The following is a 16,216-nucleotide window of genomic DNA, read 5'->3' on the forward strand; positions in this document are numbered from 1 at the left end:
ATGAGTCTTAGAATTAATGTATCTTGGTGTACTGTATCAAAAGCTGAGGTTAGGGCTTTTCTTCCTTCGTAAGTCTCTTGCTTAGGAGTGACATGGGCTGACTGGCAGATGGCATTTCCTCTTCTGCTCCAGTGGCACAGAGCAATGGCCCAGTGAACAGGAAGCATTGGCTCAAAGCTGGGGTATCCAACATCAGTCCTGGATTAATGTCGGATTTTCAAGATAAACATTCACTGATTGGTGGTGGCCGTTTATATGTTATCTTCATCGATCTTCGGTCAGCATTAGACCTCGTCCCAATGGAGACCCTGTGGGAAGTTTTAACTAGCATTGACATCCCGGACTATCTGGTGGATGTCATCAGAAGGTTTCACACGAATAATCATGCCTAGGTTAGGTGTGGAACTTTCAGATTACTGACAGGCTCTATTCCAGTGTCTCGAGGTATCAGACAAGTGTGTGTCTTAGTTCCAACCCTTTTCTTGTTTTTCATTAATGATCTGGTGACCCTCCTGGAGCAGTGTAAGCATGATGCCCCAAGCTTGGCTTGCAGAAAGATCCCGGCACTCCTGTTTGCCAACGATATCTTGCTTATCTCGAAGTCTCCCATGGGCATTCAAAATCTGCACAATCAGTTTGGTGTCTTCTGCAGGCAGGGAGGACTAGAGATTAATACTAGCAAGACCATTTATATGGTCTAAAATCCCTGTCATAGCACTCGGTCACATCCAGCCTTCAATGGTATTCTGCTAGACAGGTTTTACACCTTTGACTATCTGGGGTTTACCCTTAATGAGTCTTTTGGTTGGCCGTTCCAGATCCAGAAGTGCAAACTTAGGCTGGAGCCTTATACAGGTGGCATCCTGAAGGCTGTCCAGGGCTCCAGCTTTTGCCTGATAACCCCAGCGTTACAAATCCCTAACCTGCAGGCTCTGAGGGGGGCTCATTATACGGCAGAGATCTCTGTGGCCATGATAATGTAAATGACATGGAAAAGGTGGATAATATTTTCCTCTGACTTCTCACAAATGTGTGGGTTAGCACCCCCCTTGTTCCCCTCCAGTTAGACCTGGGTAACATCTCTCTTGTTCATATGGAAGGACTTCGCCTCCTGATGTATTGGAGAAGGATTTGGCCCTCCGTCAAGCTGGCACCCTACAGGATGAGCCTAGATTACATTTTAAAGCATTGTGGAGTCAATAAGATTCCTTGGTTGGAGTACATGAAACAGAGCTTAATTGAGACCGGCTGTGGGAAACTATGGGTACATAAAGAATCCGCTTGCAGGGTGTCTAAGCCCATGCTAAAAGGGATGTTTTGGAGACACATAGATGAAGGGCTTCATAGGCTTGGGAGTGTGGACTCCTTGAACTCAGTTTTCTTAGAGTTCAAGGATGCTCACTCACTGGAAGACTACATGGATGATATTGAGCCCCGGCTGCTAGAGCATTGTATATACAATTTGTGTTTGGGACCCTGCCGCTTCAGCCATTTACGGCAAGATGGCAGCACCCCCTTACCGAGTCTGAGATGAGTTGCCCCTTTTGCCCTGGATTAAGGAGACCTTAGGGCATGTTTTGTTCTTCTGCCCCCCAATATCATGTACAAAGTTGGGTTTGGATTTTGCCGATATTTCGCAACATGGGGGTCAGGGACCCTAGATCCGCATTAAGAATATTAAGGTTGAATACAGCCCACTCAATAGTGTTCGCCGTCTCCCAGTTTTTACTGTACATGTGAAGGCGTAGACTGATATGGGTCGCTTCCCCACCAGCAGATTCAAGTTTAACATGAAGGTAAAAGCTGCTTCAAGGGCATGAAAGTTTCATCTGTAGTTGCTAAAAAGACTAGAGTGGGTTCAGGTGCTTGTTAAAAGCCCTCTGTTAAGTTTCTCTCGTCTGAAGGCAGAGCAGGAACCAAAGAATGAAAACCAGCCATGCAGGTTAATGCAGTTTGGTCTTTTTCTGAAACACAGGTCAGCAGCGATGGCAATGCCGGGCAGGCTCTGGGCCTGGAGGTCTTCTCCACCTTCCAGCTTGCTTTTACCATCTTCGCTGTGGAGGATCACCGGAGAAGGGAAGTGGTCGAGCCAGGACCCTTAGCCATCGGTTTCTCCCTGACGGCAGGTGCCCTGACTGCGGTAAGCAATTCACAAAGGTTTTGTTTCTTGACTAGGTGGCCCTTGCTCTTAGAAATTCAGGAGGAGTCCAAATGCGAATCATACCAACCTACAGACAAATCTGTGCAGATCTGGCGCGCAGCACCTAAGCAGCAGGAAGGCATGTCTTGAACACTGTTGCCAAGTGGCTCAATTTCATGTGTGCAACATCAGGCAGGAGAGGCTTCTTAGTGGGGTGCCAGAATACTGGGTGTATAGTTTTATTGCACCTTTAAATTAATAATAACATTGAAACTGATATTATTAGTATTACTACTTATGTTCAACAATGTTGTATCTTGGCCCTGTAATACTTAAACCATTGAATGTGCTAAATAGAGCAGCACAATAAAAGTGCATTTGCACTTTTTTTGTGTGTGTTTTCTTTTGCCCACATCGAAATCCGTTTCTCTACTGGCAATCATCTTCTCTTACATTCCCAGCTAATTTTGGAGTGCAGAGGTCGCTACCAGTTCACAACCTGGTTAGGGTTTTACTCCTGCCATTAACTAGTGTCAGTCTCTTATTGGATCCAGGCTGGGAATGTGCCTGCCAGACATCAGTGAACGCATACATTTGTGGGCGTTCACCCAGTAGCAGCTGCTAGCGGGCAGTAGTGGTGGGTGGGAAGGGAGGGTGGGGGGTAATAAAAGAAAAGGGGAAAAGAAAAACAAATCACTTACTTCCCTGGCGGCCGCCTTTCCTTCGTCCTCGGCTTCTTCGGTTGACGAAACAGGAAGCACCCAGGCTCCCAATTTCCCTGGCTAATCACAACACTGCCTTACAGCAGCGCCGTGGTTCGGCGCCCAGAGAGGAACTGGGAGGCTGGGCAAGCTCTCCACCAGGCTGTACAACACAGCCCGGTGGAGAACATGCCAAGTGTGCATGATGGTTTGGCCACCCCAAGACGGCCGGCCAAACCGTCATGTGCACTTAGGACAGTGCCACCACTCCTCCCCCTGCTCTGCAGGAAGCGCAGCACCGCCCTCATCTTTACATAGGCAATAATGAAAAATAAAAATGATAATAACATCATTTTATTTTCCCTGTGGGGCGACGCTCCTCCGCCTTAGCGGAGGAACCACCCCTGCATTCACCTACTTAAGCTGGCATCCCTGCCCTAGATGGCCCACAACCCACCATTGTGAACAAATTTGCTTACACATAAAAATGACACCATAATGTAAGTAAATCTATTTAAGAGGGTAAATTCACAATTTGCAATTACTTAATGTGATTTTACACTCGTAAATGAAAGCATTTGTGCACCTCAGTTCATGTGAGGTGCTCAGGAACCTCTGGAAGTCAAGACCCGTTTCTTTAGAATAAAAGTAGTGTTTGTATTCTATGTTCTGATAGTGCAGTGTCAACAGATCTATTGTCACGTATATGCTTAGGAGGGCTTTGGGTCTGCCTCTACCAAGCAGTGGCCTTTCAACCAGCTTCTTCCACTCCCTGCTATTCACCAGGCTCTACTGAGACAGCTTCTGCAACACTGCACCTTTGAATTTATTTTCTAAATTCACTGCTCTTTCTGGTTTGTGTACGTTCTCTGTTTTGTTGGTATTGACTGCTTTCACCCAGACATTCTTCCCACGCTCATTCTGTATCACATCAATACATTTTCTCATGTATTCTAGCTCAACTAAAAGGAGATGTATGCTTGAGAGTCCAAAGTATGCGCCATTGCAGTCTTAAATTTGCAAACCTCCTCCTAGGGCTCAACCTAAATGTGTCACCAGAACTATAACCAAATACTGTTTGTGCCAGCCAGCAAAGTGAAAATGTAATAATTGAGTCTTGCAACCAGTCTACCGCCTGAGTGAACAGAACTGTTCAAATCTGTAAAAAGTTACTCCGTTCAAAATAATTGGTGGTGTGCCATGGCTGTAAGAGTGGAGGCTCCATTTTAAAAGAGTGCCCATCACGGTAGTACTCTAGGCTGTCTCCATAAAAGGTGTGCATAACACTGTATACACCCTGACAACTACACGTACGCGCTGCCAGATGACGTCGCCTGATAAGTATCCTTCCCTAATATTGGTGATATTTAGTTGTGGTGTGCTACAAACGAACACCACTGTGCCTCTCCATCTGGGCTGCTTCCTCTGAGCCTGAATGCCTAAGTGACTCCACTCGCATCCGTGCCAAAAGGGTTCATGGGTCAACTTGGGCCAGCAGAGTTTGCGTGTCTGGATCCTTTCCTGCCAACCGATGTAAAGTGGCGACATAGTGACACTCTGATTTAACTCACCTCGGGCACTTTAGCGCTGTGGTTAACAAATCCAGGCAGGTGTTACTTTGTGCACTGATGGCATGTATGGCCTACACATGTTGTAGTTGTGTTCCAGTCATTACTGCAATCTGTATACCAGGCCTATGCTCTCAGAAAGATTGAGGAATATCGGCTAATCCCAGATTGTGGTGAGTTGTGCCAGAAACCCACTTGTCACCAGCGTAAAAGATAGGCCACACGCAGGGCTTGAGGGTATGAATCAGGTAAATGTATTTCTGCACATCCCTTCCGTAGTCTTGGATCAACTGACTACATTTAGAATCCTCTGGTTCCTTTGACTAAACACATTCTGAATTCTGTATATATCACACCCTTTAAACCAGTAGCTTTTTTGACCTGCCTTTCAGCCACTGGCTTGAAATGTTGTCAATCATCTATTGGTTCAGTCCAGAGAAGTATCTTTCCACCTCCAACGGAGTGTTTCCATTGAAGTGCATTTGCGGACTATTTCAGAACTGCAGGACACCCAGCATCCCCTTGATGCTTGTTCCCACCTCTTCCACTGTCCCTTTTTGTGTTCACTCCTGATTTTTCAATCCCAACCTTCCACGTTCTCATGTGCCTCGCTACCTGTTCCCTTCCGCACCTCCATCTTGTCCTTTCTGTGTGTGTGTCTTCGTTTCTTCCCTCTCGCAACTCCCTCTCATGCCTGTCACCCTGCCCTACCTCATTGACCCGTGTGTGGCTCCTCATACACACTGTCCATCTTTCCCTCTCCCTCCTCTCTACAGCCCCCTCCCTCTTTTCTGTGTGCTTTGTTCTTCCATTCGATCACCTGCTACCCCCTCTCGTTCTTCCCTCAACCCGCCCCCACCTTTCACTGGGGCTTCCTTCCTCCTTCCCCACACGCCCTTCCCCCTTGGCTGCTTCTCGTTAGTGGCACTGGGTCTGGGTACGTTTTCCTGTTTTTTTAAGTGGATGGCAAGAGAGCCTTTATTAATGTAGGCGCCCTTGACATCCCATCTTCCCTTGCCTTGGAAACCAAAGGCTGCCTGTATTGAAAACTCCCTTGCCCTCATTACAGTCCTCTTATGACTGTAATAAAGACACGACAGCCTTCGTTATTGACTGCCTTTCCTTTCTAACATGGTTCTGGTCTTCGTGGACTAATGATGTGTTGCCATGCGCTTGTGCATCACACCCAGACCTGTTGATTTTGCCAATGATTGTTCGTGTGGGTTTTTCCAATTTCCTCACGTTTGGTGCAGAAATAGAGGCCAATAAATGTATTACAAAAAAAATAAAAAAAATCTTAGGTAACCTCCACGAGGCAGTCACTGGTTATGTGCCCTCCTTGGCAAAAAATGTATTAGTGACTAGTAATATGAAACTGCTACAAAATGGCATGCTGGGAAATCTTTCAGCAGGAGAACAGGTTTATTGGGAGGCAATAAAATGTCACTAACCATAGTCAGAAACAACCCGGCAAGCAGCAAAGGAGGAGGAAAGTGGCTGAGATCAGAGGGAGGGCATGGTTTTCCAAAGATGGCACAGGAGGGGCACGTGGATGCCAGTTTTTCAGGACAGCTATTGACTTTGTAACTGAGAAGCATTTTGATTCATTGCGAGTAAATTCATTTTATTGAGATATTTTGAAAATCTGAAATGGGCATGGCCCTCCTGCCCCAGCGCTTGGCATTTCTGCTCTAGGAGGCTTTCAGGACTCAGATTGCACAAGCATGTCTTCAGGGCTTGTTGACCTCCAACTTCATTGTCTTTCCTTGCAGGGGAAGTTCTCGGGGGGCAGCATGAACCCAGCCAGGTCGGTGGGACCTGCAATCATCACAGGCATCTGGGAGCACCATTGGGTGAGGAGCTGTTGTGTTGTAAAGGTCAAAGGTTGTGTGGGACAAGGTGCATGGTAACCGGAGGCAAAGCAGCAAATATTGTCCTGACAACAAAACACTATGTCCCTCATTACCAGGGTGCCACGGTGATTCCGGGGCAGGGAAATACTGGGAATCATGGTATTTTGGAAAACAACTTGGGGAAATCTGTTGTTTTTTTGCCCAGTATCCCACTCAGGGTCCTTGCCTCTTTGAAGCAACAGTAATATCTGGGTGGAATAGCATTTTGCCAGCGGGGTTCCCACAGAACTCATAATTCCAATAGGCACAGTAACTCTTGTTACTGAGTCCATCTGCATTAACTCGTACATGCTGAAATATCAATAAGCTTCCACCCTCTTCCCCTAGAACTAAGAGTTCTGTATGTGCCAAGAAGTGCTGCTTGGTCATGCTTGGCTAGGTCTGCCTACATGAGGGCTAGGCACCAATGATGATGGCACGCCCCGGACAGGATCTTTAATATCTGCCTTCCCACTATGCTGCTCCAGTGAGGCTCCTCTTCCAGTTTTGGGACATGTTCTATCGTTTGGTAAAGGCTCTATATTTGGGATACATTTTAATTAAATGTACGAGTTACACACTTTGGGTTCTAAGCTCCCTAGTTTGAGGGCATCGGGCCTAGAAGTCGGCTTTCCACCCCCATACATACTTTATGTACTTAGAGACTTGCTGATGACGTTCTTTATAATTGATATGTAGCTATCTGGTCTGGTGAAGGGTCATCCCCAATACTAGGGCGGAATAATTAACTTGAACCAATTATTGGGCAACTCAGAAACCTTGGTAGGAAGCAATGGGCAGGTCACGTGACTGGTTCCAATCACGTGACTTTAAAAAGAATCATATGACTTTAATATAGATCTCATAACATTAACAAGCGTTATGTGACTATAAGGTGGGTCCACTTTATTGATGTGTGTAATACAGTTTTAATATTGATCACATTGCCGTATCACAGGAATGTGGGATTGACAGGCTTCAGAAATTGCAAATAAGAGTCTGTTCAGATTTACGGTGCATTTCTGGTGCACATTGCCTTTCTGACGACATGTTTTTGTCCTCCCCCAAACTCAGGTGTATTGGATCGGCCCAGTGCTGGGATCTGTGCTTGCAGGGGTCTCCTATGAGTTCTTCTTTGCCTCCAGTGCCTCAAGAGAGAAGTTGGTGGCCTGCATCACCTGCAAAGACATTGAGATCGTGGAGACGGTTAGCATATCACGCTCCTCGCTTTCCACCGCTACACAGACCGCCATGCGGGCCAAGCAGGCCAGCAAGCATGACAACTGACGGAGAGCTGGGAGGCCAGCCACAAGGAACAACTAAAAGCCACTGGGGCCACTTTTGGTGTTTCAGGTGCAGAATTAGAGTGCCACGACGGAGCCTAAAGGGCTGCCACACCCCACAGAACAGCAATCCGGAGAATCCTTGGAAGCATGACCCAACCCAACAGGAAGTGGCCAGAGGAATCCTGAGGCGCCACACCAAATACCTAAGCACCGAAATAACCGCAAAACAGTGGTCTACTCAAAGCACCACAACAGTGATGCAACAGCAGGGCACATGGACTAACCCCGTCTAATAACAGGCACAGTGGTAAATCCCTGGTGCCCAACACACATCCCAACACAGCGGCAACACTGAACACTGAAGGCCAAGGATTCATTGCATGCTACAGCAAAAACCCAGAGGTTGACTGGGCTCACCATGCAGAACAACAGAAAGCCTGCCAAGTACTGATTGGCCCTGGGGCACACCACAACAACAGAGAGCCGCTTCCAGATCCCTGAGACCCACCACAAATGAAAACCAACAATCGGCGACACTAACTTCAAGCCAGGTCACAAGTGGCAAGAGAAAGCTCTGAGAGCCATTACTGACTGTCAAGCACCACAATAGTGAGACACAGGTGAATCCCAGGGAAGTAGCAGGCACCACAACAGATGCCTATTACGCAATCCTGGCACTCACTGCACACCGTGAAAGACAGTCATGGGGGCACTCAGAGCCCACCTCAAATGACAGCTTAGAACAGGGGCGAATCCCTTAAACCAACCAAACAAGCCAGCAGTGAACACAACCATGTAATGCCAAACTCAGTCCTGCGATGAAGGTGATTTCCATCTATGGCGTCATTGCCCAGGCAATCTCATAGGATAAGAAAAACAAACAGATTCTTCCAAGTCAGCTGTAAATGTGAGCTCTACAGAAAAATAAGACTGGGTGGGGTCTGTAAATCCACACCACAGAGTCAACATTGTGCGCTAAGGAACACTCAAACGGACCAAACTCACAGCTTTTAGGCATATAAACTAGGATGGCTGAAAGACCGTGACATCACGTTTCACAAGATCAGGCCTTTTTACCTCTTTTTATTTTGTATAATGCTTCACGATAAATATAGGGAATGCAGGAAAAACCAAGGACAGACCTCTCAGTATTCCACACATGCGCGCACTGCTCCATGAAGGTATCACAGCCTTCTCTGACCTGTCTTCTGCCCTGAAAGTAAGAGCCCTCAAACGGGGAGGAGGGAGGTGGGAAGTCTCCAGGGAGAGGAGGGTTTAGGGTGAGATGTGGGAAGCAATCTCCTTGTTTTTTCAATCCATAACCTATATTTGTAAGGGAAATGTAAAGTTTTTGTTCTTGTAGACAGAAACAATTTACCTTCATTCACTAGAATACACAACATGAAGTACAGGCCACAGGTTAAACAAAGCAAGGCCAATGGATCTCACCTTAGGGTCCTGGCTTCCCCAATGTCTTTTGGTGATGCTGTACATCTGCAGAAACCGTTTTTTCCTGATGTTGTGCAGCACGGGCAAAAGGGTAAATAAAGGAGCGATTGTGCAGCTGCCAGTTATGTGCTCTTTTGTAGGCGTGCACACGGGTGATTACATATGCATGTGCCACCACGTGTGCGTACGGCTACAAAATGATATGGGCAACTTTTTTTTATTTACCAAATCAAGATGGAGCAGAAAAAAATTAAAATTAAGTGGCGTAAAATCATTTTTTAAGGCAGAAGGGCCAGCAGCATTAGCTGGCCAGTTTTCTAAAAAATATAGGTTAAAAAAAGCTTGGCGCAGTATCTTGGATGATGTCATCAGTAATGTCATCAACAATGTTAGTTTGTAGCAGTGACAGTGGCGGAAGGGGAGCACACCAAAGACCCCACCGATACGAATACTCACACACTTAACCTTGCAAAACAAGCGTATAGAGAACATCTGTGGGAGGCGGCCCGGTTGCGCCTAGCGAAAACGCAGCATACTATATACGAACTAGGGGATAAGGCGGGCCGACTGCTAGCGTGGCTTGACAAAAAAGAGAAAGCCAACCGATGGGTGGCGGTGCTGCGATTAACATCAGGGGAGGAAGTGACTAACCCGGACGACATAGCGATGGCCTTCGCTAACCACTATGAGCCGGTCTACACCTCTGCGGTGACGACTACCATAGAGGATAATCTAAAATTCCTCGCAGACATACGACTTCCGAAACTGGCCCCGGATGACGCGCTTGCATTAGAAAAGAGTCTCTCAACGGAGGAGGTCGCCCTAGCAATTCGCAGCCTTCAGTCGGGAAAGGCACTGGGACCGAATGGGATCCCAGTGGAATTGTTCAAACGTGAGGCGAACACAATAGTGCCGCACTTGCTGCAACTGTATTAGGCCAGTCTGGAGGAGGGTATGCTTCCACAAGATGTCAGAGTTGCGACGTTGGTCACAATATTGAAGCCCGGGAAGCCCCCCAACCGAGTGCACCTCCTACAGGCCTATCTCACTCCTGAATGTGGAAGCCAAGATATTGGCAAAACTATTAGCAACCCGTATCCAATCTCATTTGCAGACACTGATCCATCCAGACCAGTCCGGCTTTATGCCTGCGCGTAACACTGCAATGAACATTAGACGGCTACACGGCATAATGGCCAGTGGGCCCCACATCCAGGAGGATGCAGTTATACTATCACTGGACGCGATTATGGCTTTTGACCGCGTGGAGTGGCCCTTTCTGTTTGCGGTGCTTGTGCATTTTGGTTTTGGGCCCAAGTTCTGCGCATGGGCACGGCTACTATATACAGAACCTCGGGAGCAGGTGGCGGTGAATGGCCGGTTATCGAGAGACTTCGCACTGGGACGAGGCACTAGGCAAGGGTGTCCTCTCTCCCCTCTTCTATTCGCCCTGGTTCTGGAGCCCTTGGCGGCCTGGATAAGGCAGGATCCAGTTATATCCGGGCTAAGATGGACAGAGAGTTGGGATGATCGTATCTCACTCTATGCGGACGATATCTTGGTCTATCTGACACAACCGAAGCGGTCCATAGCTGCATTGCTGGATATCTGTGACTCCTATGGTCGATTCTCTGGCTACTCAATTAACTGGACGAAGTCAGTGCTATACGTCCTACAGGGGCCTCCGCCACAACTCCCCGATAGAGTGTTAATACCAAGGGCGGAGGGTGGTTTCAAATATCTGGGTATAAACATCGCGCCGGACCCAGCGCTTTTCCTGGAATGCAACTTGCTTCCACCCCTCAGACGACTAAAAAGTGATGTCAAATACTGGCAGTCCCTGCCACTGACTTTGCTGGGGAGAGGGCCGCTATTCAAAATGATGGCTCTCCCTCGCTTCCTCTACGTGCTGCAGAATGCGCCCGCTCCAGTCCCCGACTCCTACTTTCAATCGATCAACGCAGAGGTGGGTTGTCTGCTGTGGGAGGGTAAACCTCATAGAATAGCTCTCTGCAAACTTATGCGGAGTTGGTATGATGGGGGTATCGCGCTGCCCAACATACGTTTATATTATTGGGCGTCCCAACTTATCATAGTCAATCAATGGATACACGCAGCGCAGGATGAACCTGCTTTACGAATGGACAGGACGATGCTGGGACTACACGGAGTCTTCCAAGCCTTATATGTTAAATCAGGGACGAATAGGCTACAAGGCCCCACAGCGCACACAGTACAGATCTGGCGCACGGCACAGCGTAGGTTGGGATGGGAGGGGGTGATTACGCGGCAGACGCCGCTATGGATCTCCCCTAAGATTGGTATGGGTCATCTACGTAAAGAATTTGAGGGGTGGGATCGCATAGGCATCTCCAAGGTCGGCGACCTCTGGAGGAAGGGTGGGGTGATACCGTTTGAGAAGCTGCAAGCGGACTATCAGATGAGTCGGACCGAACACTTAAAATTTTTACAAATACAGCATGCACTACAGACAGCTATACCCAGGGGGACCACCCTACCGGAGTCTTCCCCGCTAGAGGACCGGCTACTCACAGACCACCTCACCAAGAAAGCTATCTCATTGACCTACCGTAAACTGGTGAATCATCAAAAAGACCCCACGGAGCTCCTCAAAATGAAATGGGAGGCAGCAGTGGGGCCCATGGATGACCTAGAATGGTTTGAAACGCTGGCGTCCCCCCGAGAGGTGGCCATCCCATCCAAAATAAAACTGGTGCAGCTTAAAATACTGCACCGGATATACTACACGAGAGATACACTCCATAAAATGGGGAGGGCACTTACCCCGCTCTGTCTGCGGGGGTGTGGACTACGGGGCACCTTCTTCCACACGATATGGGAATGCCCAGACATAGCCGCATATTGGGGGGAGGTCATGGCAACGATCTCCCGGGATACTGTCCCGCTAGAACCCCGAATGTGTTTACTGAATGTGTGGGATACTACTGATCTTAACCAGGCTGATCAAACCTGGGTGACCGTCGGTCTAGCATTGGCAAAGAGGTCCATTGCGCAATACTGGGGGGCACAGGCAGCCCCCTCCCACGTGAGGTGGGGTCGGGACATGGATAGTGCCATGACGGCGGAAAGGGTGGTGTGCGCGAACAGAGGCTGCCCCAGGAGTTGGCAAAGAATCTGGGGAAAGTGGAATGCATTTAGAGGTAATATCTGTGAACCCCCGGTAACGGACTCAGAGTCCGATCTGAGCGACTGAAGCTGAGCCATCCTCTTCACTTGGGGAGCATCTCGATGAAGAGTAGGTGTGCGGGCGGGGGGCGGCGGGTGGTGGATATGGAGGCTGGGGTGTGCATGCGTGATAGCCTTGATAAATGTCAGCAATTACCAATGTGCCAGCAAAGGTATTGCACAGATGTGCTATGAAATGACGAAAGGTGTGCTTTTGTTTTTTGTTTGTGCTAATAAAAATTGTTTATTAAAAAAAAAAAAAAACAATGTTAGTTTGAAATGTCATCAGGGATGCCATTAATTATGTAATTTAATGTGTCATGAGTAGTGTAATATGTGAGATTATGAGCAGTGGCCCTCCCTCCATTCCAGATGTGATCTGTGGTCTAGGTACCAGGGGTGACATATTCACGCCCAAAAAGTGCCCACAGGGATGGAGCACTCCCTAGCCAAAGGTCTAATGGGTTCCCTTCCGCATTATGACAAATTTTCCCAGAGTGCACTATTCTGCCCATCCCAAGATGTCTGAACCCCTTTCTTGGTGTGTGGAGCATGATAGCTCACCCTTGAGGTGTTGCTAACTGGGAGCTACACACCCATGGTAAAAACAGTTTTTCAACTGTTCTCCCATCTCTGCTCCACCCACCAGCCCTTCTACTTGAACAAAGGGCAGCTCTTCTCAAGTGTGGTTGCCATTGCCCAAAGGTGAGCATCAAAGGTACTTCCCCCTTTTATGCTCGTCTTTTGTGCTAACACCCTGTCTGGTTTTCTGCATCTAGGTGCCATACCTATGCCCAGAAATTGCCCTCAGGTGATAACTCGGTCACTAGCCAATGGGCTACCAGGTTCCCTCCTGACTTATGACAACTTCGACTATGTGTTGCATCTAACTATCCCAGAGTGCACTGTTCTGGCCCCTCCCAAGACGTCTGAACCCCTCTCTTGGTGCGTGGAGCATGGTTGGCCACCCTTGAGGTGTAGCTACCTGAGGGCTACACGCCCTTGGAAAAATTATTTTTGCAACTGGTCTTCCCTCTCTGTTCCTCTGTTTCTACCTGAACAAAGGGGTAGCCCTTCTCAAGTGTGGTTGCCATTTGCCCATCAAATGTGGTTTCCCCCTTTGAAGTTTGCCTTTTGGGCTCATACCATGCGTGGCTTCCTGATTGGGGAGGTGACACCTCCCTAAACAAGAGTAATCTATTGTTTCTGGACAGGGGAGTCGTGAATGGCCACCAGAGAAACTGGACAACAGAGTGGTAACTTTCTAAAAGTTGCTTTTTCTTGAGAATGACATTAAATTTGACTCAGGCATTAGGTCAGGTTTAATGCCACGATTAATTTGATACGTTGAAGTACCCATTTCGATGGTCACATTCAGAAGTTAGCACAGCTGAGGGGTCAGGGTGTAACTCTGTACTTTCCTATAGGGCCACTGGTCTCTCCACAGTAAAAACCACACATTTGGGGATTTTACTGTAAGGACACATAACATCTACATGTCCTATTTAATAATATATAGATCGCTGCCTTATGGCTCTATAGGCCTGTCTTAGAGGTGATTTACATATAGTTTTAAGGGAAAAGGGGGTTTGCCATTAATGTTGAATCCAGTGGTTTAAAATAGCTGTTTCAGTCAGCAGTGGCAGGCTGGGAGCCATGTTGTACTTTGTCACACTCAGGATGGCACAATCAGTGCCAAGCACTAGGGGCAGTTTAACTTCTAGGCCCTGGGTACCATGTGTACCATATACTAGGGATTTATAAGTAAGTTAACTTATGTCAACTGGGGGCAGCCCATCCAACATACACTTTGTAAAGTATTACAACACTGGCAATGAGGTCTGGTTAGCAGGCCTCAGTGCACTACCAGAGTAGGAAGACCAACAGCATCAGTCCAAATCGTTTGGGATGATAATGCAAAAACAGGCCTTTTCTTACAACTGTTGACCCTGAATCTTTCTAGGAAGTGATGTCCCATGACCTTAACCCTAATGACAGCAAAGTAATTAACATAGCTAAAGTTCCATAACAACTGCATGAATGACAACAAAACACAGACAAATGCCTAATTTAGAAATATCATTAATATTAAGGTGCCCACATGATATGTCAAGGGAAACATTTACCAGATTTGTAGTAAGTGAGCAAATTGAGTTAGTTAGTCTGACATCTAAGGAGGGGCAGGGTAGCAGGAGAGGAGGGTTCCCCCTGAGAAACTGTTGAAAAACATTGCTCAAATGGTGCATTTTTAATAATATTTTTCACATAAATGTGTTTAAAAGCTATAGGCTCTGAAAAGGCACTCATTAAATATTAAAATGCTTTCACGGTGTGCCAAACTAAGGAAACCCGAGAGTCCCCATGAGTAGACTCCATTTTTCTTTTTCTTTAATGTCCTATGGGTGTCTCCATATGTCAAAAATTACCTCTATTGTTAGGGACAGATTTTTGTCATGGGTGTCCCTTTTACCTAAACATTGCATACAATATTTAGTTAGGATTTTGCGAATGCTGCCGTCCATAGGCAATGGGTGAACCATATGTCAAATATTACATCCTGTATGCAGAGGACAGCATTTTGACATGTATGCCCCCTAACCTATGTCACAGTCCGCCTTCCTTATGTCAAGAATTTCTGCCAATGTGCCAGCACAAGCATTTTGGGACAGGTGCCACCTATGCCAAGGATTGCCTCCAGTATGCTAGTGCCTGCATTTTTCCACGGGTGTCCCATGCCAAGATTTACCTCTAGTGTGACAGTGCCAGCATTTTGCCATGGGTGCCTCTATAGACCAAGGAGCATGCCTGATCCAACAGCAGACCTGCAAGTATTATGATACATTCTCACTCAGGCTCACTTAAATTCATTTGCTCACACTCACTCTAATTCACTCACATTCACTGTTACTCACCCATTCACATTTGTTTGCCCTCATTCATTTTCACTGACTCTTACCTTGACTCACTTATTCGCATTCTCTTGCTCACTTTTACTCTGACTCACTTATACTTTCTCACTCAACTTTCCCACGCATGTGCGATCCCGCATACAAACATACATGCTCACACATACACAGTCTCTCTAACCCAAACTCTCTCATCCACATGCACACACACAACAGTCATTTAACAACATTTGATTTTACTTATCTAATATGCCAGTAAAGGTCAGGTTCCAGATCCTACTACTCAACATTTTATTACACAAATAGTGAATGGTAGACTATTATTCATTATTAATGTTATAAAAAATAGCAGAACCCAAGGATGTTGTAGACTGATGCTGATAAGGTGAGCTACCCCTGTGTTCCTGGCACTGATTTTGTCACTTCTGAGGCCAGGGGTAGCAAATGCAGTGCCAGGGGTAGCAAGGGGAAAGCCAAGGTTTGCAGTAACCCTTAAAGTTAATGAATTAACCTCAGCTCACAACCGAGACATTGGAAGGCATGGGAAAAGTGGGCAATGTCCCAGGTCCCCCACCTTCCAAGGGCCCCCTTGGCAACTGAACATTCTCTCCATTTGACCTATGTCTATTTTACTTCTCTATCTAAACCTCTCTGCCTACTGTAACCTCTAACTCTGTGTATTAAAACCAGTGTCATCTTAAGGAGTTTTGGAGTCCCAAGCAAGACATATTTCAGCTGTTATTGTTAAAATATAATTTAGTACTGTTTAGCATCCTGTGGGCTTGAAAAGGGTAATAACATTCAAATTCGTTCTTTACAGGCCCCAACAATATGTTTTACCTGTGGCCTCCAAAATCCATATAATGACACTGGTTTAACACCCTGGTTGCTATTGCGCAGACAGCTTACCTTAGTGCGATGAGTAGAGTATTTATACAGTACCAAACCAGTAATAAATTAAAAATGCAAAATAATAAAAATCCCAAACCGAATTAGAAGAATAGAGTAAAGGTTAATAAACGAAATTATACTAAAATTACGAAAATCCAATAGAGGGACCCAGAGAT

The 16,216-nt window shown here is 46.8% G+C and overlaps 1 protein-coding gene across 2 annotated transcripts in view; it reads left to right on the forward strand.

Annotated features, from left to right (window-relative positions):
• The window catches only part of LOC146833237 (aquaporin-4-like), a 107,983-nt gene extending 95,473 nt beyond the window's left edge, over positions 1 to 12,510 (forward strand). For both annotated transcript variants that reach the window (XM_085600889.1, XM_085600888.1), the window contains 3 exons: positions 1,976 to 2,140; positions 6,182 to 6,262; positions 7,376 to 12,510. In XM_085600889.1, the coding sequence (XP_085457015.1) occupies positions 1,976 to 2,140; positions 6,182 to 6,262; positions 7,376 to 7,588 (459 nt within the window). In that variant the 3' untranslated portion in view covers positions 7,589 to 12,510. The remainder of the gene's footprint in view (positions 1 to 1,975; positions 2,141 to 6,181; positions 6,263 to 7,375) is intronic.
• Positions 12,511 to 16,216: the final 3,706 nt, after the last annotated feature.

This window comes from Triturus cristatus, chromosome 4_2 (assembly GCF_964204655.1).
Source record: "Triturus cristatus chromosome 4_2, aTriCri1.1, whole genome shotgun sequence".
In the NCBI taxonomy this organism is placed as follows: Eukaryota; Metazoa; Chordata; class Amphibia; order Caudata; family Salamandridae; genus Triturus; species Triturus cristatus.